Below are 24,444 nucleotides of genomic sequence, written 5' to 3' on the forward strand. Positions count from 1 at the left end.
CTCAGACTGCTGGTCGGAAGGGCCTGGCGTGGAATAACTTCCCGGCTGGCCACTGGGTCCTCCAGAAACCTTCTGCCCTTTTCAAGCAGTCTTAAGAAATGTCCTGTTTTATAGGGTGTTAGTGACTTTTTTTCCTGGTCGCTAGTGGCGCCAGAGATCTCTCCTATTGTCCTTGGGGGCTGTTTTTCGCCTCCCCCCACCCCGTGGGACAGAGAACAGAGCGGGAATGGTAGGGTACACCTCAACAGCTTTGGGTGCTGTGTCTGCCTTGTGCCCCACCGTCCTGGAGAACCCACGCCCCGAATTTTCGTGCCCCGGGTCTCAGTTCAAAGCCCTCAGTTCCAGGACGCGGGCTGTAGCCCAGTTCAGTTGCGCGGGAAATGGCGCCTTTTGCACAGCTCCCGGCCTGGGCGCCTGGTTCCTGCTCACTCAGGGAGGGACCTTCACCTCAGTGAGGACCTCCGCGCGTCTCCCCGCAAGCCTAGGTCGTCTCCCCGCAAGCCTAGGTCGCAGGCGCGGGGACCTGGGCAGCCGCGATCCAGGTCTGCACTTGTTTTCAAGCTCCCCGAGCGCGCCGCGTTCCTGCGCCAGCTTACCGGCAGCCCGGGCTGTGTGCGCGTCTCCCGGGGTCTTTGTTCTTTCTCTAATGGCGCCCGGAGCCGTTCGCTCACCGCCGCGGCGGATCCTGCAGGGTTCGCCTCAGCTCCCGTTCACGGGGTGTGGTGCGCTGCAATAGTTCCTTTCCACTCCCAGTCCAGCTTGCTGCGTCGTTTGTTCTTGTGGGCCGTTTTTGGTTTGTTGTTTCCTCCTCTCTGCGGGTCGGAGAGTGCCGCCTCTGTGGGCGGGGGAGGGGAGCAGGGTTCTGCGCTTCCCTCCCTTCTAGTCCTCTTTTATGGCCACTTTCTTCTTCGGGCAGTTCGCTGGCATCACCCGTTTATCTTCCGTGTCCCACTTCTCACTGGGACCTGCCGCTTTTCCTCCCTATTCACTTTTTTTAATGGGAGATCTACTCGCAGCGTCTCCTCGCCGCCATGTTGCTCCGCCCCTTGGCTACTGACTTTTGCGTGTTGATTTTGTATCCTGCCACTTTACTGAATTGATTGATGAGTTGAATTAGTTTTTCTGTGGAGATTTTGGGGTTCTCTATGTATATTATCATATCATCTGCAAATAGTGATAGTTTGACTTCTTCTTTCCTATTTGGATTCCTTGGATGTCTTTCTCTTGTCTTATTGCTCTGGCTAGGACTTCCAGTATTATATTGAAAAGCAGTGGTGAGAGTGGACATCCTTGTCTTGTTCCAGATCTTAATGGAATTGCTTTCAGCTTTTCACCATTGAGAATGATACTGGCTGTTGGCTTGTCATAGATGGCCTTTATGATGTTGAGGTATGTTCCTTGTATCCCAAGAATTTCAAGGGCTTTTATCATGAATGGGTGTTGCACTTTGTCGAAAGCTTTCTCAGCATCTATTGATATTATCATATGGTTTTATATTCTTTTTGTTGATGTGTTGATAACGTTGATTGATTTTCGGATGTTAAACCATCCTTGTGCCCCTGGAATGAATCCAACTTGGTCGTGGTGAATTATCTTATGGATACATTGTTGGATTCTGATAGCTAAAATTTTATTGAGGATTTTTTGCATCAGTGTTCATTAGGGAGATTGGCCTATAGTTTTCCTTTTTTGTGTTGTCCTTATTCGGTTTTGGTATTAGTGTAATATTGGCTTCATAGAACGTGTTTGGTATTGTCCCTTCCTTCTCAATTTTTTGGAAGAGTTTGTGAAGGATAGGCACTAATTCGTCTCTGAATGTTTGGTAGAATTCATTTGTAAATCCATCAGGTCCTGGGCTTTTGTTTTTGGGGAGGTTTTTAATTACCATTTCAATTTCGCTGCTTGTAATGGTCTGTTTAGGTGTTCTATTTCTTCTTTATCTAGCTTTGGGTGATTGTAGAGTTGTAGGAATTTGTCCATCTCTCTAGATTGTTGAACTTGTTTCCATATAACTGTTCATAGTAGTTACTGATTATTCTTTTGATTTCTGCTGTGTCCGTTGTGATTTCTCCTCTTTCATTTATGATTCTGTGTATTTGTGCTTTCTCCCTTTTTCCTTTGTGAGCCTGGCTAGGGTTTGTCTATTTTATTTATTTTTTCAAAGAACCAGCTCTTGGTTTCATTGATCTTTTGGATTGTTTTTTTAGTTTCAATTTCATTTATTTCTGCTTTGGTTTTTATTATTCTTTTCTTCTACTGGTTTTGGGTTTTTTTGTTGTTCTTTTTCTAGATTTTGAGCTTCGAGATTAGTGTTGTTTCTTTGAGTTCTTTCTTGTTTCTTGATGTGAGCTTCTATTGCTATATATTTTCCTCTTATTACTGCTTTTGCTGCATCCATACATTTAGGATATTGGTGTCCTCCTTGTCATTCAATTCAAAGAATTTTTTAATTTCTTCTTTGATCTCCTCGTTAGTCCAGTGGTCTTCCAGTAGTGTGGCTTTTAATCTCCATGAGGTAGATAGTTCCTTGCCTTCTTTTTATGATTTATTCTAGTTTGATGCCTTCGTGGTCAGAAAAGATGGTTGGTATGATTTCAATCTTGGTGTATCTGTTGATGTTTGTCTTGTGCCCCAGTATGTGATCGATCCTGGAGAATGATCCTGTGCGCTTGAGAAAAATGTGTACTCCGTTTTTTTTGGGTTTAGTGTTCTATAGATGTCTGTTAAGCCCAAATGCTCTAGGTCCTTATTTAGAGCTTTAGTTTCTTTACTATTTTTGTCTTGTTGATCTATCCATTGTTGATAGTGGTGTGTTGAAGTCTCCCACTACATATGTGTTTTCTCTGATGTCTGTTTTCAGAGAGGACAACAGTTGTCTGATATATTTTGGTGCTCTTTCGTTGGTGAGTATATGTTAATGAGTGTTATTTCTTTCTTGAAGTATTGTCCCCTTAATCATAATGTAGTGACCATTGGGTCTCTTTTTATTTTTTTTGAGTTTGAAGTCTGTTTTATCTGATATAAGTATAGCTGTTCCTGCTTTCTTTTTTGGCCCATTTGCTTGTAGGATTGTTTTCCATCCTTTGACTTTGAGCCTATTTTTATCTTTTGTAGCTAAATGTGTTTCCTGGAGACAGCAAAAGGTTGGGTTTTGTTTCTTAATCCAGGCTGCAACTCTGTGTCTTTTATTGAAGAGTTTAGTCCATTTACATTTAGAGTTAATATTGATATGTTAACATCTGTATTTGCCATTATGTTTGTCTTTCCTTTGATTTTATTTATTTATTCTTTTAATAACTTTTTTTTTTTTTTGGTCTTCTTTCGTTGTTATTCGTCCCTCTGAGGTTCTGGCTTTAGGACTCCTTGTAGTATTTTTTGGAGTGGGGGTGTGGTGGCTGCAATAGTTCCTTTCCACTCACGGTCCCGCTTGCTACGTCGTTTGTTCTTGTGGGCCGTTTTGGTCTTATTATTTTTTTAATTGAGGTAACATTAGGATCCCCCAAATCAGGTATTGCCACCATAGTGTAAATATTGTAAGGTCTAACACACTCCTAAATTTTAAGGGTATTTCTAGGCAGAAAATCTTTGAATTAAGGAGAAGCATTGTTAACATTACATTTTGCTGGTGATATGTTTTAATAAGTCTTCTGGGCACCCTCAAAACTAATAACTTGACAATCCAAAATATTCTGTGACAATGAGGGAGTTTCTGTCAAAATATTTGATTATTATTAATTTATGAAGTCAGAAATTATATTAAACTTGTGGGACTTTTGATAGCACTCAAATTAAGTAGGTGCCTCATGATTAGGTGCCTCACTCATAGGTTAGGTTCTGTATATGACTTTTTGTTCCTGGATTTGGTACTGTAGGCAGGCAGTTAAAACTTAAGGCACTGATCTGAGCTAATTAGTGCACAGTTGAAAACTTATACAATCTGACAAGGTAATGTACTTACATATGCAAGCATTTCAGTCAACAAAACACTCTGTCCAAAATAAGCTCTAAATTCAAAAGTCAGGGTCAACTTCCATTATATAACTTAGCTCCAATTGGTGACTTTCCTATCTTTTCATATTTTTTTCTTTTTAGTTCTCTAGGTTCAGTATCTGAAACCTTTCCAGTGTAAGTCAAAAATTTTAAATTGACTTCTCTTTCTCCCGAATAAGAACGCTTTGAAGCCAGCCTTTCTCACTCTAAAACAGCCAAATGACAGAATAAATGCTGTCCACTCCAGGGTGGAAGTACTTGACTTTATCAGAAGTAGATAACTATCACCACTAAGAAAAAGTCTCACTCTCCCCGGTAGTGAGGTCTAAATAACCTGCAGAGTCCTTTCCTGACCCTGCTTTTGGTTCTAACTAAAAAAGAAACATTCTCAAATATGTCACTCCACCTGTCACTCCACCTTCCTTTAATAAGGATGACCTAACACTCATCTATTGTATGCCAGAAGTATCCAATTCTTCCTCATTCTCCAGTATATCCATATATCCACTGGAGGAAAATACTTTTACTTAAAATTCTATTTTGGGGCCTCCCCTGGTGGTGCAGGTGGTTGACAGCAGCACTGTGAAGATGTCCACAGCCTCTGCAGTGAGGGTTCGATCTCCACCAGCCTGTGAGAATCCCACATGGCGCAGTAGACCTCTTCTGTGTCGTCCCCTGCTCCCCTCAGCAGTGTATTTCAGTCAGTCTGCCTGTTCTGCTCCCCACTCTGTCTCTGATGAATCCTCTCACCCTCCCGCACATCTGGCCTATAACCTGGTTCTTATATGCATGAATAAATAAATCTTTTAAAAAATATTAAAAAAAATAAAATTGTATTTGTGAACATCTAAGCTTGGTTGAAGTAAAAAACATAAACTGACACAAATGTCAAACTGTATAAAAGAGCTTCTTCCTATATTAAATACAGTGTTGTTTTAATTCCATCTGTAAAATAGCTCAGCTAACTGTGTTTTAATTAAAAATTACAGATAAAAAATAAGCAGGGTTGGTCCTTCCTGGTGTGCAAGTTGTTAAGTCTCAGCACTATGACACTATTGGCAGCCATTGCAGCAGGAGTTCGACCCGCAGACAGGGAGATGACCCACATGGCACAGCAGATCTCTCCTGTCTAGCCCACTGCTCCCCTCAGCAGTATATTTCAGTCAATCTGCCTGTTCTGTTCCCCACTCTGTCTCTGGTGAATCCTCTAACCTCTCACACTTCTGGCCTGTACCCCAGTTCTTGTATGCACAAGTAAATAAATCTTTTAAAAAAATAAAAAGCTGTGTTGGCTCATATAATCTGGTCAGGATAATATGTTTCTGTTTACTGTTCTTTTGTCTAAACAATCACAAACTTGTCCTTCTATATTACACACACACACACACACACACACACACACATAGCAATGGTTCCTGTGACTGTAGTTGGCAAGCTGGAGATCTAGGAAGGCCAATGGTTTATTTCAGTCTCAGTCCAAAGGCTCAAGAACCAGAAGTACTGATAATGTCAACTGCAGTTTAAAGCTGGCAGGCTGGAGACCTCAGAGGAGCAAATGTTTCATGTCAGTCTGAAGACAGAAAGAGACCAATGTTTCAGTTCACGCAGTCTGGGAGGAGGGGTTCCTTTTTTGTTGTTGTTCTTTTCATGGGAGCTTTTTTGTTCTCTCTTTAGGTTGTGAACTCATTATGAGAGTACCCCACATTAAAGAGGACAAAGGATAATCTACTTTGCACACTTTATTAATTGAAATGTTAATTGTTTCCAATACCTTAGACACAACCAGAATATTGTTAGACCAAATATCTTGACACACTGTACTCTAGTCAAGTTGAATCATCACATCAACACACTGTACCTCATCTGATCTAAAGGAATAACCCATTGCAAAAATAAGAGCCTAACATTTGTTGTACTAGCACAATGGAAAGCAAGGTCAATGAAAGCTTTATTATAATACAAAGATCATTCATTATTTCTTAGTGCTCTTTTGAAGAGGGAAGCAAAGCACAAAGTTCATATCCTGGTTTTAAAATGCAGTTCCTGATGCCCACTCAGACTGTCCATGATTAAAAACAACACAATAACAAGAACAAAACTATCTGGAGGCAAAATATAGTCACTTAGCAGCACATCTGAGTTGAAAGTATACCGCAAATGCATATCCAATTTAATTTGAGAAAGATGACCCAGTATTTGAGACTGTCCGATCTTAGTACCATGAGTGGAGAAGGCTCAGTCACTGTATTTCCTTCATTTGCCCAAACCCCAATACATAAGGACAAAGCTTTCTCCACATAAATGCTGAACTGGGTGCTGAGAATGCTATCATGACAAATGTAGTAGGAAGTGCAGAGATGGGTGAATGCTGGGGAGAACTGAGCTCTCTGCAAATCAACTGATTGGTTCAAAATCCATTCTTTTGCACTGGCTTATCTCCCAGGGTTGAAAACTAATCTGCAAACCCACTCATTTAAGGCAGAGATACTGCAAAACTGACTTTAAGTCTTTTAATATTTTACTTTTAGACAACATTTTATTGAAGTATAATATCCACAAGAAAAAGTACACACCTAGTAAATGTAAAAAGGTTTTTTTCATCAATTGAATGCATCCCTATAAGAGCACTCGGATCAAGAAATAGAACATTGCCAGGCCCCAGAACATTGTTATTGCCTTTATATCTTCCAGTCACGAACTGCCCCCATTAAAAGTAAGGTAACCATTTAGTCTGCCTTATCAATGGATTAATTTTTTCTTTCATTGTGTTCCTTTTGTTGAGGTAACATTAGTTTTTTTATCATTGTATATAAGTTTAAAGTACACAACATTTTAATTCAATTGTGATCACCACTAAAGTCCAGTTTCCAAACATCACCATACTACTGATCCCCTTTATCCACTTCACACACCAACCTCCTTCTCCTGCTGTCACCGCTAATCTGTTCTCGGTATCTTTGTCTTATTTATGTATCCATGTATGTATTTTAATATTCCACATTTGAGTATAAGAATACAGTTATCCATCTCTAATATTTTACTAAACATAGTATCTTCAAGATCCATCCATTTTTTATATGGCTCCTTTAAATGAAAAATAAGCTCATTTATTAAAAAGAAAATTTAAGAACAGTATTAAAAAAAAACATGCTAATCTGAACATTCTATCACATGTTCTTCCACTCAGATGATTTCTCTTGCTCTCGCACAGGGCTCTTATTTGTCTGGTTAAGGTCTCATTTCCTGCAATGTTTTATTTTGGCTACTTCCTTATCATTTAGCATAGAACCTGCCTGCAGCTTCCACCCATCCTTTTAAACCTCACAGCTTTCTTTCCTTCGTCCTTTGCCAGATGCAAACCCTATATGTTCCTCTCCTATTTGCCAAGTACCAAGTTGAATCTCCCTAGTCAGTAATACTTAATCTGCTAACATGGCAAAACATGATTTCTCCTGTTTTGATTTAAGCCAGTATTTCTTAGTTGTTGAACATTAAGTCAAGGTGATATATTCCCTTAATCCTTTGACTAATCTAAGTGACAACAGCCTAAAAGATGTATAGAAAATCTTGCTAGCCTCAAACTAAATAACATTCTTTCCACGCCTGATTAGGATATATAGGCTATATTTAGTAGTTAATCCTAATTAACTACTAGATGATGAGTAATTATGAAACACAAATGGGACAAAATATTAAAAAACAATGCAGTGAATACAATGAGATGTTTATCCAATCCATTCCTCCTCAGAAAGGCTTGCGTTGTGGGCCTCCCCTGGTGGTGCAGCGGTTGAGCGCTGGGCTGCAAAGCTGCCCGCAGCCTTTGCAGCACAGGTTCGTTCCCCGGAGCCACCAGCGAGGGTCCCACATGGCACGACAGACCTTCCCTGCCACGCCCGCTGCTCCCCTCAGCCTACAGATTTTCATGCTTGTCAAACAAAGAAAGTAATATTTATCTAGCTAAGGTAATTCCAGACACTGTAGAAAAGATTCGGAAAAGACATATATTTGCTCTCTGGGAGCAAATAAACTACAGGAAAAGCTGACTCATTTTTCTTCCTATTAGAGTGAGGCTTTGCTTAATATTTCCAACTTGAAGCTCCAGGAATGAAATGGATGAAAGAGAACAGAGGGTGTGCTTGAACAATTTTTCTTTATTAAATATGTTAAAAATCTAATGTTTCTGCTTCACTGAGGATTAATATCAATACTTTTGTCTCAACACTATGATCATAAACAAGGATCTTGTCTTTTCCAGCAGGTTGTAGGATACTGGAAAGGGTAGGGAAAGGAAAAAGGAATGGGGTCTTTGGAAACATAGATGATTAACAAACAAGTTTACTCTCAAGCACCTCTCAGAAATGACATTTTTACAGCTAAAGAACTGTGTTTTAATTCATGATGGGAAATGCTCATATAAGACATTTGTACCATTTAAAGTTAAGAAACTATTACTTTCATTCAATTTTCATTGCTCTAATTATGCTTACCAACCATATTTTAATTGTCTAGTGTGTCTTGAGTTTTTAGTTATCTTTTTCTGTGCTTTTTATCTTCCAAATTAGACTCACCTATGTCTATTTTTTTCCCCACACATCTGGCATAGAGCAGAATAGAATTGAATATTTGTCATTCAACAGATGTTTGTACATTAATTGAAACATTTTAATTGTATACAAACTTTTATAGATTTTCATTTGATCCATATAGAGTCAATTGAAATTAAAAAACTGCAAGCAGAGATGTTATGAAAATATTTCTATTGTGAGGACATATCTACATTATCAATTTAGTAACTTTATTCATCTGTTCTTTCAAAAATATCGGAAGCTTTTCTGCCTATTGACTGAATAGTTTAAAAGCATACAAGTCACAATCTATGCCTTACTTTAGTTTAAATCGTAATTAAAACAGAAGACTTTAAGAAATAGAGAAAGAAGTACCATTCACAACAGTGAGATGTAACAATTTTGGGGCTGACTGATCTATGTGGCTGTATGAAGAGATAGTGCCTGATTCAATTGTCACTGATTGGATGAGAAACTTGCCACAGTTAGAAGAGAATGTGTGAATCTTGATGTGTGAGACAGCGAAATCCTTCCTATAAGCTATTTTTCTAGAAGATGAAACTATCCATCACATTGTAGAGATCACTTGGGAGTCCAACACAGGATCAATGATGAAAATTAAAAATTAATATGGCATAATATTTATATTCTATAGGTTTGAACTCTAAATGTTTATGCTTTTCATCTAAATGAGTCAATTAGCTGCTTTATAACAATTATATCAGTAGATTATATCACTGATGGAAGAAATTTATACAATATCTAAATGCTGTACATCTAGCACATCCAGAATTACATCTTCTAATAATGATGTTTTGTGAAAAACAAACAAACAAATATGTCCTGCAAAAACAAACTGTAAAACCAACCATTGAAAACTGACCTTAGAGCTGAGCTGAAGCACCCAGGGGAAAGGAGTAAGAACAAGGTGGGGAGATAGCAGAAGAAACCATGGTGGAGGATATGGGTTCCTTGGTGATGGGTGTGCTATGGAGGTCACACCTGAAGGGAAAACCCGTATTTCAAAAATACCCACAACAATGTAAACCAGTGTTACTACCAAAACAAACAAACAAACAAAAAGAAACAAAACAAACATGTCTGAAATGCTTGGTTGTTTTTGTTTTTCAAAATTAGCAAGAACTATATTAACAAGGAAGAGTTTTGTAAGAGTAGTGGTCATTAATAATTTATTTTCTTAATATTTCATACTTCTCTAAATGATCATTTTTGATTTATTTCTGTCTACATTGTATTATTTTAAATATCCTCATAGAAAAACAAAGGTATTAATATTTATTTTCTGGAAGATTTAAGCTAAAAAGTAAATATTTACAGGGATTTTCAAATACAATTTTTATTTTGTAATATATATATAATAAATATATTTCATAATATGTATAATTTGTATTAAATATTTTAAAGTATATAGGAGATGCAAATTATTCAGGCATGCTTCTACCATGTTTGTACATTTCTGAAGTTATTTCAACTGGCATAAAAGCAATTGCTAGAATTATTTTAATGTATCATATTTTTGATATATATCACAAATTTATTTAAGTCACTACATTTTTTAAAGCATTTTATAGTTAATTCTTTACATAAAATAAGCCATGATATATTCAACACTGTAGATAGACGTTCTATACGTTGTCTTTCATATATATAAAGATGTCCTTTGAAGCACATTTTTTTAAGTTGATGAAGTCGAATTTATAAAGCTTTTCCTTTATAAATTGTGCGTTGGTATCATAAAAACAGAAACCATGAAACTTTACTCTTATGTTTTCATCTAAGAGTCATATTTTTAGTTCTTACTTTATGCGTATAATACATCTTGAGTTATTTTATTTCATTTTTGGTTTAAGGTCAAAGTCCAACTTTATTCTTTATGTCTCTGTGAAGCTATTGTCCCAGACCATTTGTTGTAAAAACTTTTTCCCCATTGATTTTTCTTGACACTTTTGTGAAAAATCAGTGTCTATAAGGAGTTATTTTTGAATTCTCAATTATATTCCAATGACCTATGTGTTTATTTCTGCCCAATACTGCAATGTCTTTATTACTGTAGTTTCATCAGTTATGAAATTGGGCAAGTGTGAACCCATCAACTTTGTTTATCTTTTTCAAGATTATAAGGGTTATTCTGAATACAATGCAATTCTATTAGCATGATCTTAATAATTACTGAAAAAACAAGTAGCCATGACTTTGATAGCAACCACTTTGGATTTTTAAATCAACTTGGAAAACATTCCATATTAATAATATTGATTCGTCTAGTCAATGACCATGGGTATCTTTCCATTACTTAGATGTTTAATTTCTTTCAGCAATGTTTTGTAAATCTTAGTGTACAAAACTTCAATTTTTAATTAAATTTATTCCTAGTTATTCTTTTTAATACTATGGAATATTTAATGTAGTGTAATTAAAAAATTCTGATTGATCATTGCTAGTGTAAAGAAACAAAATTGGTATTTAAATTGATCTTATATCTTGCAACCTTAACCAAACACATGAATTAGTTTAATTATAATTTTTAGATGCTTCAAGATTTTCTATATAGCAGATAATATTTGCACACATAGCTTGTTGTACTTCTTTCCTTTCAATTTGAATGCCTTTATTTGTCTTGTTTTGTTTTGACTTGTTGCTCTGACTTGAACATCTACTACAATGTTGAGTAGATGAGTGAGAAAAACCATTGTTGTTTTGTTTATGACTTTATATTCTTTCACAATTAAATATGAGGTTAGCTATAGGTTTCCATAGGCAACCTTTATCAGGATGATAAAGTTTCTCTTTGGTTCTAGTTTTTCTAATATCATTGTTATAAAGTATACTGGACTTTGTCAAATATTTTTTCTGCATCAATTGGGATAATTACATTTTTTGGTTTTTATTCCATTAATCTCATGTATCATATTAAATTCAACTTATTTTGCCATAGTAAGACAAATTCCATTTGGTATTGGTACTTAATCATTATTATGCATTCCTGGATTTGCTTTGTTAAGATTTTGTTGAGAATTTTGTATCTATATTCATAGGGGATATTGGTCCACAGCTTTCATTTCTTGTGATTTCTTTCTGATTTTTGGTGTTAAATTTAATACAAGTCTCAGAATGAACTGGTGTTTGCAACTCTTCTACTTTTTGGAATGCTGCGCAGATAAATGGAGAGACCAAGTACAGATAATCTGACAAATGGTTTCAACTGAGGCCCATCACCAATAAGCAGCAGCTACAAATGTGTGTGCAAATCCTGCAAGGTATTTTCAGCCCCATTTGACACAATTGCATGAAAAACTCCAAAGACCTCATAGCTGAACCTAGCCAACTATCAGAGACTTTAGTGATAATAACAATAGAATTATCATTAGTTTATACCATTGAGTTTGCGGTTACATAATTACAGATTATTGAAACAGATTTAGCTACTAGCAGTGGGGTTCTATGAAACCAAACTTGCAATAAATATTTACTTTGAGACCTAGTGGTGGAAACATACTAGCTTTGAAACTGTTGATAGAATTCTAAAGGGTCTTGACAAGGGTTTTGTTGACTACATAACAAAAAAATGAGAAAAAATAATTATTTGGAGTTAGAGGGGAGGTTTCATTGTGATGTCCTGATAGAAATGTTAGCAACATGCTTGAGGGAGGGAAAATGGGGAGTAGGAGGAGGAGAATGTACTTCATGAACTGAATATCTGGATATCTAGATATCTGAATATTAGATTTCCAGTCAAAGTATTGAAAGTATCATCTTACTTCTTCTATTTGCCCATAATGAAATGAGAAGGAGAGAGATTAGTGAACAAATGGTTAGATATAAAGGAGAGAACATTTGCTGGTGTTGAAATAAAACTATTTCTTGTTCTCAGATCCTCCAGATGGCAAACAATTTTCAAATGCAGAAATAGTTTTCTAGCAAAGATAAATTCCAGGGCATTATCAGGAAAACATAATCTACAGACAAAGCAAAGAGAAATTCTTTGTTAAGGTCTTTGTTAAGACCTCAGAAAGACTTAAATTGGTACCTCAGACACTAGCAAAAGACAGGATGTCCTCTAAGCATTTTAAGGGTCTATCTTTGCAGATCATTCAAACACTAAGGACTTCTAAGAATCTTAGGAGTGTTTTCCTAGAAAGCCTTTCAGGGAGCACAGTGTAGAATAGGGCTTATCTTAAATAGATTTGTGAATGGGATTTTGGCTTAATAATATGAGCACCAACATAATTCATACAGCTTTACAAAGTATTAAATGGACTTTTATCACTAGAAAATATACCACACCAGATTAACGAAGACAAGATCATACAAAATGAAAACAGGTATTTAGATCACAGAATTTCAATGGGCATCATGTGACAGATTTAGAATACTACTCAGCTACAAGCACAGGTCTCTTGGAAATGAAATTTCCAGGGGACAGAAATTAAGATTCCAGAGGGTGTAGCCCAAATTTACAGAATTATTCTCAAGGAGGAGGACTGAGTCATAATCAAGGAACCGGCAACATGTGTCTGCATAGTTTCCAAATTTTCTGTGAGCCACAGACTTGGGTTCCTTTTTTCATGTTTTGTGAATACCAAACATCTTTAGTAGTTGTGTTATGCTTGCTCCACTATTGTGCTTTGGATATTTGGAGAATAGATTATTTCTCTCTTAGTTAATGAATCTTCAGATTGAATGGAAAAAAATTTATCTAGTCTTGAACTTGTTTCATATCAAACTTGAACCTAATGCCCTCAAAGATGCATATTTAAGGAGTTATAGTAAATATATATATATATATATATATATGCTTGTGGGAGGGATATAAATTATCTATGGCTAGAGGGAAGGTTATGGTGATTTTAAAGCATGTTCACCAATCATTGATACACCTTCTGTCATTAAGTGGAGTCTAATTTCTCTGACCTTGAACATGAGCTAATGTGAATCACTAAGGTTACTCCTAATGAAAAGCCTGCAACAGCATTGGTACTATGTGACCTGAGACTAGGTGGTAGACTTTTCACATGGCTTTCTCTCTGGGATATGTGCTCTAGGAACCCAGTCACCATGCCGTGATAAAGTCCAGGTCACATGAAAAACCACATGTCATTCCAGTGGTTGGTAGCACCAAAAATTCCATGTAACAAAATTAAAAAATTTTAAAAAATAAAATACAATAAAAATGTCATGTAACAGTTAGTTACACATGTAAGGGAAGTAGCTTTCTTTTTGTGATGACTTTAATCTCAGCACCCATCTGATTTGCAATATTATGGACAGATCATCTGGTGAAAAACAGGCACATGTGGGAGTAAGGGGGTCGGAATAGTAAGTCACCTTTGAGAAGGTAAAAATATCAGTAACACGTAAATGAATAAAGTCTCAATAAAACTTTGATATTTGTTGAGTTGGTGCAGAAAACAACTTGCTTTTAGCCACTCAGGATAATGTCCCAGGGCCTCACTGGTGATGCAAGGGATTAAGATGCAACCTATGAAGGTGTTTGCAGCCTCTGCAGCACAAGTTCAATCCCCGGCCCCCTGCCAGCCAGGGAGCAACCCACATGGTGCAGCAGACCTCTCCTGACTTGCCCGCTGCTCCCCTCAGCAGTGTACTTTGGTCAATCTGCCTATTCTGTTCCCCACTCTGTCTCTGGTGAATTCTCTTACCCCCACACATACCTCTGGCCTGTACCCCAGCTCTTATATGCATTAATAAATAAATCTTAAAAAAAAAAGATAATGTCCCATAAGTAAATCCCTTATCATTAAAACTACTACCTACTAAACTGGGGTAGCCTGCATCTTTCTTTTGCCCTCTGTACGTGGGGGTTAGTTTTGGATTACACCTGGGATGCACCTGAGTTTTGCTCCAGTGCAACCACAATCCACAGGCAAAGAAAAACATGAGATTTTACCTCTCCAAAACTTTTACAAGAAAAGATTCTTCATACAGGAATCAATAAACACAGTGGTTCAACAGGTGTACCGAGTAGTAGGGCATTTTATCTCTGATCCAGTTCTCAGTATTAGTTGCCATCATAGAAAAATGCAAATGGATTAAAAAGTTTGAGAGGTGGGCCTCCCTGGTGGCACAAGGGGTTGAGCACTGCACTGTGAAGCAATCTGCAGCCTCTGCAGCACGAGTTCAATCCCCCATCAGCCAGGTAGCATGGCACAGCAGATCTCTCCTGTCTCACCCGCTGCCCCTCTCAGCAGTGTGTTTCAGTCAGTCTACTTGTTCTGTTCCCCACTCTGTCTCAGGTGGATCCTCTCTCCCGTCCACATCTTGGGCCTGTACCCCAGTTCTTGTATGCATAAATGGATAAATCTTTTAAAAAGAAAGTTTGAGAGGTGAGATAAAGCTTTCAAAAAAGTTTTCTATTTATCAGTTGGAAGAGTCAATTCATAATTAAAGAACCATTATATCTAATTGTTGATTTTGACTTTCATAAAGAAAAAGCTTGATTCAGTAGATAAAGTGGTCATTTATTAAACATACAAGATTCACTTAACTTGAAATACAATTGGGTGTTATGATATCAATATTTAAATAATCTTACTAATAATCTTACTATTTGTGTCATGCAAGTCTGTAAACCTAATAAACCACACAAGCTTCATATTATTGGCAAGCAACCTGGGTCTAGGGGAATAATAACATTGCTGTCATCATTGTGCTTCTTAAATAAAAGGACATGGCGTTACATCTAAATGAGAGAAAGCCCATGTTCTCAATATGTGAGAAGACAAGCTTCAAATACAGCACCCTAACCCTTGACCACTGTGTCTCAGATATTTATATTAGATTAAACCTTTTATAAAAGAATGGTTTTTAAATATATATGTAGATTCTTTGTGTTGATTCAAATCATTTTTAGCATTATTATCATTATGTTTTTTTTTAAATAATAAATTTTATTTTTATATTCCCCCATACAATTGCAAAAGCCCCATTCTGACCCCAATCCTTCCCTTCCCACCCCCCACCCCCCAAAAAGTGTCTCTGGTTCATAGTTTTTTGTTGATTTTGATTTTCACTTTCTTATATTCATTTTCCTGGTCCCTTATTTAAGTTTTCTAGATTCCTGCTATGAGTGAGACCATCCGGTATTTTTCTTTTTCTTTTTGGCTTATTTCGCTGAGCATGAGCCCTTCCAGCGCCATCCATGTTGCTGCAAATTGCATGTGTTTATCTTTTTTGAATGCTGAGTAATATTCCATGGTATATATGTACCACATCTTTATTATCATTATGTTTTATTATACCATCTCTATTAGTTATCAACCATATTATAAATTATTTCTGAGGAAGCATATTTAAATATTTATAATTATAAAACTATACATCAATTACTTACTATGTAATACTGATTACTGGCTTATAAATTCTGTATATATGAGAATCTTAAACAAGTTACTAGAATTACAAACTAAAGTCAATCAAATTCTAATAGCATATTTATGTGCTACTTCTCCTTGAAAGTTTTTTTTTTCCAATTTTCTGGAACAGTGTAAAACATTTATTCATTTTAGGGGGACACATCCTATAGTACCAAAGCAAGGTAAGTATATATACTTAGTTACTGTATTCAAAACAAAAACGAGATTCCCAAAGAGAAAATAATGAAAATGTATAAAAATATATTTTATTTAAAGAAGAAAATTCATTATGCCCAGAAACTAAATAGTTAGAATTATCTGACTCTATTTCTATTCAAAAAAATAGTATATTTGTCAAAAAGATAAGGGAACCATTATGAGTCAGATGCATAAAAGACAGGCAGCATGACCACCCATTAGCCATGACAATAGGTAAAATTGGCTTCTTTTACATTCACTACTCAACTCAAGGAAAAGGTAGTCAAGATGCTCGTCTATGCTCTCAAAAATATTGAGATTACAGCTTCCTGTGTGGTTACTAAGAATCAAATGAAAATGACGGCTCATCACCAGTGAAGGCTTCACACCTCATTGAGAATCCAAGTAGGAACATGATCTCTGAATCATAGTATATTGTCTAACACCGGAATGACTACAAAATGCTACAAAATGACAGACTGATCAATAATGTGCATGGTTTAAGCAGCAGCAGAAGGCATCTAGGGCATATGTTAGTTAATATATTAAACTCCCTGCATATTCTTTGAGAAGACAGGTTTTTATCTTTGTGAAATGAGATATCAAAGAAGGGGAGGAAGTGTTGCACTGAATTGACAGACAAAATTGTTCTTTTTTTAGCATTGCACGCAGGCAGAAGATATCAGGAATTTGTATTTCTAAATTGTAAAATACTAATTTCAATAACTTAAAGTCTACTTTGATGCATAGCTAATCAATAACTGCAGAATAGTGCAGACCTCTTACACAGGGGTTGTAGAATGGGTAGGAGAAACCATAAAGGAAAAAGACTTATTCACAGTAGACACTAAATCATGGAAACTAAACAAGTATATCTACCTGCTTTCTAAGGCTATCTAAAAAATAACCTCTCTCTTTGCCTGCCAATCACAAAATTTATTATTTCATGTTATATATATTAGCTTTAGCCAACTGTGTGTTCTCTATTTTCCCTGGGTATGAATAGCCTAACAGAACCATGCTAAAGATGAATAACAATGGCTCATAGAACCCAATTGTATGCATTTCTCCTCATCTTCATGGACATTAACATCCCATTGGTGGTTAAAATTGATGGAGACTTTACAGAGGTTACCAAACAACCATCTAGTTCAAAGGCTTCTTGAATTGTATCTGCTGGGCTTCAGTCCCAACAAGACTGGATATAGATATTTATATTTTGTTTCAACCAGGTCTCATTCATTATGAATGATGAAAGTAAAGGATATTAAATTCATGTTCAATTTGCCTGAAACAAAGCTTCTTTTCTTAATTATTGCAAAATCTTCCTTCTTGGCCTACTTGAATCCATTCAGTGGCCCCTTCCAACCTACTGACGGCACCATATATAACAAGAAGGATGTCTGTATAAAGATGTTTAATGGCCTCAAATAAAAAAGCAGGATCCCTATCTTGCTAAAATAGGATCCCTTTGCCTGCCCCCTGTCATTTCCCCCAGCACACACATACACACTGGATTGGCATTATGGCACTGACCCCCCTCACCCATAGACATACCAGCCGTGCTTTGATTCCTTATATTTCCCATGTTATTGCTTGTTTCAGGGATTTTGCATATGCCAGACCTCATGTGCCACAAGGTACTATATGAAAATCTCTTTCCTGGAAAGTATTTCCTGTCCTTCCCTTAGTCTAGATCAGGGTCTCATCCCACACTCTCAGGGCTCACTCTGCTTTTCTTTGGGGGGCATTTTTTTTACTTTTTAATATGATGTTATATGAGCAGCAGCTAAATCGCTCTTCTAAATGTGTAAGCTCAGGGCAGCACAATGTTGCTTGATGCTTCAGGTTTGTATGGTGAACAGCAGGAAGGGAGGGGGAGAAAACAGAAATCTATGTGGGAAGTTCCAGCCCAGGGAATTTTAATTTGTCTACCTTAATATGGGCATTCTGTAAAACCCCACATACTTTAAGGGCAGGAATTGTTTTTTTTTACAATTTATATTTTTCCCTGTTAAAGGAAAAGCATTAGCAGCATATATTCAACGACACTGTTCTACTGTGTAATGGATTTGTGAAATAACATAATCAAAAAAGCTTGAAAAATCCAAGTAGGGTGATAAATTATTTGCAAATTCTCCTATTCTTAAATTTCTTCCTTCCACACACTTTGATCCTGTATTTTTGCAAAATCTAATATCTGAAGGGAAAAAAAAAAAACCTCAGTAAGGTGTTAAAGATTAATAAAGCATAAATAGTTTCTTGTTCATTTTCCAGCAGCTGTAACATTTAAATGTGCAAATATCCTTAAGTTAAAAAACTCAGTTGGTATTTCAATTTTGTGGATGCCAGTTTTGGTAATAAAATCACTCCATATGGTCAAATAAATAAAACAAAAGCTTCTTGATTCTAAAGCAATTATCAAGCAGTATCATGAGATGTGTTCTCTCCACGCCTGACTCCACTCCTCATTTCTTTCTGAGCCTTATCAGAAAGTTCATGCCAAGAAATGACATAACCCCAGGGAATGTGGCCACATACTGCAGGAAAATGCATTTTTTTTTTTACACAAAACCTCAGTCAAACGTTCTATGTCCAAGTGTCCAAGGCAGATGGTAGCAAGTGACCAGTAGTAACCGTTAAAAATCGACAGGGTTGATTCGTTACCCAGCAGCCCACGGGCACTTTATTGGCTCCTCTCCCCCAACAGCACCCCCAACACCACCAAGTGTCAAGTCCTCCCACATGCCAGAGAGGCACATCTTCGCCTCTATGGTCCCAACGTTGTGAAGGAGCGTCTTCTCCTCTTCCCTGTGACTCTATGGTTTCTCCTCGGGAAGAGGGGCAATGTATAAAAAGCACATGCGCGTAGGCGAGGGCACGCCATTTTCTCTTCAACGCCAGGACGAGGTTCCTGTGTCACCATGGGCCGCCGTCCAGCCCGCTGTTACCGGTATTGTAAGAACAAGCCGTATCCCAAGTCTCGCTTCTGCAGAGGTGTCCCTGATGCCAAGATCCGCATCTTTGACCTGGGCCGGAAGAAGGCAAAAGTGGATGAATTCCCCCTGTGTGGCCACATGGTGTCCGATGAATACGAGCAGCTCTCCTCTGAAGCACTGGAGGCCGCCAGAATTTGTGCCAACAAGTACATGGTGAAAAGCTGTGGAAAAGATGGTTTTCACATCCGTGTGCGGCTCCATCCCTTTCATGTCATCCGCATCAACAAGATGCTGTCCTGTGCTGGGGCTGACAGGCTGCAGACCGGGATGCGAGGTGCCTTTGGGAAGCCGCAGGGGACGGTGGCGAGAGTTCACATCGGGCAGGTCATCATGTCCATCCGCACGAAGCTTCAGAACAAGGAGCATGTGATTGAAGCCCTACGCAGAGCCAAGTTCAAGTTTCCAGGCCGCCAGAAGATCCACATCTCCAAGAAGTGGGGCTTTACCAAGTTTAATGCTGATGAATTTGAAGACAAAGTGACTAAGAAGCGCCTGATTCCTGATGGTTGTGGAGTTAAATATGTCCCTAATCGTGGCCCCCTGGACAAGTGGCGAGCTCTGCATTCTTGAAATTTTTGAGACACTGCCTCCTTTGACCATGCTGGTCTGATTTATGTTCAGCAATAAAGTCTGTTTTATGTTCTGTTTTAAATTCTGATTTATGTTCATCAATAAATTCTGGCAAAAAAATTAGTTATTGTTAATACTTTAAATGTTTTAAAAATATCCAATTTTTTTGACTATAGACTACTACTAGAGAAATGTTCAGAATAAACACTAGAAAGTTTTAACAGTAATAGTTAAAGTGAGGATGAAATGTGTAGGGGATTAATAGAGAAAGCTATGTAATGCTAATGCAAACACTTTAACTTGGGCGTCTAGGGAAATACATCAAAACTTTTATTTGTAGTAAAGTCATATATTATGCAACTTTCTTGAAATTGAATAAAAACCCGAGAAAATCCAAGATTTGTAGGGAACAAATGCTGTTTATAGAAAATAGACATTAAAGATGAAAATAATGGCAGACATTAATGATATTCCAACTATAGACTCTTTGAAACTGAAATAAATAGGTTCTTAAAACTGTTGCTTATGGTTTCTTATAAATGCTTGCACATTATTTTTAGAAATACCTATCATCTCCAATTATCAATTTTAGGACAATTGGACATCGCTGCAAGAGGTTTTTCAAGGCAAACCTTACATTATCTGGCCCTCGCGAGAAAAGAGTGTAATCTTTCTTCATCACCAAAAGGTTACAGGTTGACAACAGAGTTTATATTGCTTGTACCTGAGTCCCAACAGAACCAACAGAACAGGAAAAAATGACACTAAATCAGCTATCACTGATCTAAAAGGACCCCAGAGAGAGTTTGCAATCTGTAGGTATGTGCCCTACATTAGAGTTAATCTTGATTACAAAGGTGGGAGTTTGTTTGCTTTAAAATTCTTGGGTCTATATGACATTTTTTAATTCCAGTTCTTTAAGTTTAGTTTTCCAAATCCAAATTCTGCAGTGTTTTTCTTAAATGAACTTAATCATTACAAGTCAACATATTTAATAAAAGCAACAGTATTAAACAATGTGGAAACAATTACTTTAAAAATTATTTTCATTTAAATCCTTTGTCAATCCTAAATGCTTGTCAATCCTAAATACCTGGATATTTCCTTCAGGCACTTATTATATAATAATTCCTACTTGTATATTTTTAAATGAAGTTGCTGTTTTAAGCTATAATATTTTTCTTTTTATGTATAAATTGGAAAGAGAACAAAAACTAAATAATATGAAGATATAGAAGAGCACTGTAGCCTAAGAAACATTTTCCTTAACATGTTTAGGAAATTAAGTTCTATAAATAAAGGTGTACATGAATCAGATCTTCTGACTCCTCTCATGCCCTATTTACCTTTTACCACACTTTCAAAAACAAAGTGCAAAACAAATCAATACAAAACAAATCATTTTTTAGTCCATGTTATTACAACTATGATGCAGTTTTGAAAATATTTCTCATCTTCATATTCACCCCTGTTTTTGGTTTCAAATTTAAACATGTTGAACTTCAAGCTTGGAACTCTAATCACTCATTAAATATAGGGAGGCAGTTAAGGAAAATCCCATGAAAGTTTTTTGCCCTAGGAGATTGAACGTTATGATTGTTCATGCAAGTAGATACTTGGAGAGGAAATGAAAGATTAAAAATGACTGCATTTAAAAATTGGTGGGTGTCATCAAGGTTTATTTCACTATAGTTTTCTACTAAAAATATTATATATAAATTTTATTTCCTTTAATATTAAGATACTCTGATTTTTGTTTTTCATAACAAAAATCCCATTATGTTCTTCAATCCATGATTTTGTTTGTTCAGCATATTTGTGTCTTCTGATCACTCTATTAAAAATTGATAAAAAGACAATTGAGCTGAAGAATAATCATATTTTGCAGAGTCCTTCATTTCTAAATTATGTTCAAAATGGAAAATTGGGGAATACATTGTGTATTCATATATTCAAGCACTACTGCAATGAAACAGTTACCTGCTTACTTAAAATAAATAAAACCACATTTAACTAAATTCAAGCAAATAGTACATTATAATACTCTTCGATTTAGTTGATAGAGACTAAGATTTTATGGGAATACTGAATCAGAAGACAATGAAATCTTCAATTGGTCATGCACCATATCAATTTAGTCTTGAAAAGCAGAGTCCATAAATAATCATTAGATAATCCACCACCACTTTATGCCCTCTGAAATATGGAATTATAATGTAATTATAATAAGGTTATTTAGCCTGAAAAACCTTCAACAGCTTTATACTGTCTACCCTGACATAATTCATGTAAGATTTCTTGACTGTTAGTGTGTCATATTGACCTAAGGATTCAGTTGAAATATCATTAAGTTCGAATCATCTCCTGTCTAGTAAAGACAGGTCGTTTTAAAGTAATGCCTTTATTGTTGTCATTAAAAAAAAAAAAAAAAAAAAAAAAAAAAGGAAAAAAGACCTATGGCTTATTTTGAAGCAAATAATGTAAATAATGAGTAAAGACAAAAGTAGATCAAAACTACATCATCAGGGGCCTCCCCGGTGGTGCAGCGGTTGAGCGCTGGGTTGCGAAGCTGCCTGCAGCCTCTGCGGCGCTGGTTCGATCCCCGGCTGCTCCCCGGCCACCAGAGGAGGGTCCCACATGGCGCGCAGACCTCTCCTGGCGCCCGCTGCTCCCCTCAGCAGTGTACCTCGGTCCTTCTGCCTGCTCTGCTCCCTGCTCTGGCTCTGGTGAATTCACTCACCCTCCCGCGCTTCTGACTGTACCCAGTGCATGTATAAACAAAACAAATAAATAAATTTAAAAAAAATTAAAAAAAACATGCCTCTATTAAAAAAAAAAACCTACATCATCAATAGTAATTCAGAGTGATTATTAAACTGAGGTCAGAGGTCGTTATACTGACAGGTAGATAGTAAGGAAAACTGACAAGATGATGGGATTTAAATTTCTGTTTCTTCATTTACTTGGGCAAATTACTTAATATTGTTATTCCTTAATCTTTTCAATTTCAAAATGAAATTAAGACATTGACATTAAAAAGTTGTTTTAGGATTAATTGAGATAACATCATAAGAGCGGTAAGAAGATCATACCTTATATATATTAATATGCCTAGTTAATAATAATTAATATCAATGTTATCACAAATGCTCCTATTTGATTGCTTCTCAACTTCTGATTTTTGTTGCTTGTGTCGTTATTTTTCATGATTTATCACCCTAATATTCTGTTTTTCAACTATAATTCCCTCTAGTTGTAAGATGAGTTCTAGATTTAATTTAATATTCTGATTTGAGTTTTTAATTTTTATCTTTATTTTGTAATTTCGAATTTCATATAATTCTATTTTGTCATCTGTTGTTGAAACTATCTTTTAAAACTGTAATTGTGTTCTACTAGTTATCCTCTACATATGTATCACTTACTGAGATTTGCTTTATTGCCAAACTAGATTTTTTTTAAATCTGCCTGACTGACACTTTCATTCAAGTTTCCTTTCTTTTTCTTCTGCTTTTCTAGACAATGATTATATAACCATTATCACCATTATTTTTATACTGCTTTTGGCTGATGTAGACTATTCTACCCAGAACTTTGATTTAAACTGAAAGATTGTAAGTCAATTTCTCTAGTCATCCTTTCACATAATTTTCTCTTCATTCCATCTTCTCTAAGGGTGCCATAGTTTGAGAACTGCATAATATTATTTATCTACTTATCTGTAGTCTCCGGATGAGAGGATAGAGAAAAGAGAGGGGTTTATATTCTTTGGTGGATGCTAGATTGATTCCTTTCCTGAGACCCATGAAATATCATAGACCGAGGCCAACTCCATGTAGGCATGCAATTCAATCCTCTAGCTGTGTTATGTTTCTTTTTTTTTTAAATTTTCTTTAAAGATTTATTTATTTATGTATACAAGAACCGGGATACAGGCCAGATGCGCGGGAGAGTCAGAGGATTCACCAGAGGCAGAGTGGGGAACAGAACAGGCAGACTGATGAAATACACTGCTGAGGGGAGCAGCAGGCAGGACAGGAGAGGTCTGCTATGCTATGTGGGATTCTAGCCGGCTGGCCCGGGATCAAACCCGCGCTGCAGGGGCTGCAGCCAGCTTCACAGCGCTGCGCTCAACCACCTGCACCACAGGGGAGGCCCCTGTTTCTTTATTTTCATCCTGCTGCTATTCCTGGAAAGCAGCAAGACTAATTGTTGAACATTTTTGATGTTGATTGGGACTCTTCCTGTCAATGAATTTTCCCACCATTTCCCCTTCTATAACTACTTACAGGTTTAGTACATTTCCATATTAGGGTATCAGTGAGTCATTTTTTAATTTGACATTTCTTCAGGAATGCTTCTAAGACTTTGAATAGTTTTGAATAGGTACTTTTAATAATTGATCATTCCATAATCATTATGTCTCCCTATCTCTCAAAAGATGGGATTAAATTAAACCAGAAATGTTTAATTAAAAAGAAATCCAGACCTCCAATATCATATAAGCCTTCATTTTAAGTTCTCTTTTCTCTTAAATTTTTGACATGCATAAAACATGTCCCTTTCTTTGCCTGCTTGTATCTATTTGTTTTGCTATGTTATTCATTTCACTAGATATTGAGGAAGGGGATTCTTTGATTCTGTTTTACTTCACTTTATTCACTCAGAAATCCTTTTAATGTCATACTAAATTTATCTACTTCTGGAAATTTTATCTTTAATTGGTGCCAA

The 24,444-nt window shown here is 36.6% G+C and overlaps 2 protein-coding genes across 2 annotated transcripts in view; one reads left to right on the top strand and one right to left on the bottom strand.

Moving 5' to 3' along the window:
- MDGA2 (MAM domain containing glycosylphosphatidylinositol anchor 2) overlaps positions 1-24,444 on the bottom strand; it is a 729,529-nt gene that overhangs the window by 693,952 nt on the left and 11,133 nt on the right.
- LOC119239058 (60S ribosomal protein L10-like) lies at positions 18,992-20,957 on the top strand. Its single transcript, XM_037503276.2, has one exon. The coding sequence runs from the start codon at positions 19,069-19,071 to the stop codon at positions 19,711-19,713; it is 645 nt and encodes a 214-aa protein (XP_037359173.1). The 5' UTR covers positions 18,992-19,068; the 3' UTR covers positions 19,714-20,957.

Source organism: Talpa occidentalis, unplaced genomic scaffold (assembly GCF_014898055.3).
Source record: "Talpa occidentalis isolate TD23 unplaced genomic scaffold, MPIMG_talOcc4v2.1 talOcc4.11, whole genome shotgun sequence".
NCBI classification, from domain to species: Eukaryota; Metazoa; Chordata; class Mammalia; order Eulipotyphla; family Talpidae; genus Talpa; species Talpa occidentalis.

What these genes read in the sequence shown, in the direction of transcription:
- LOC119239058 (XM_037503276.2), top strand. Translation starts at nt 19,069, where the DNA reads ATGGGCCGCCGTCCAGCCCGCTGTTACCGGTATTGTAAGAACAAGCCG.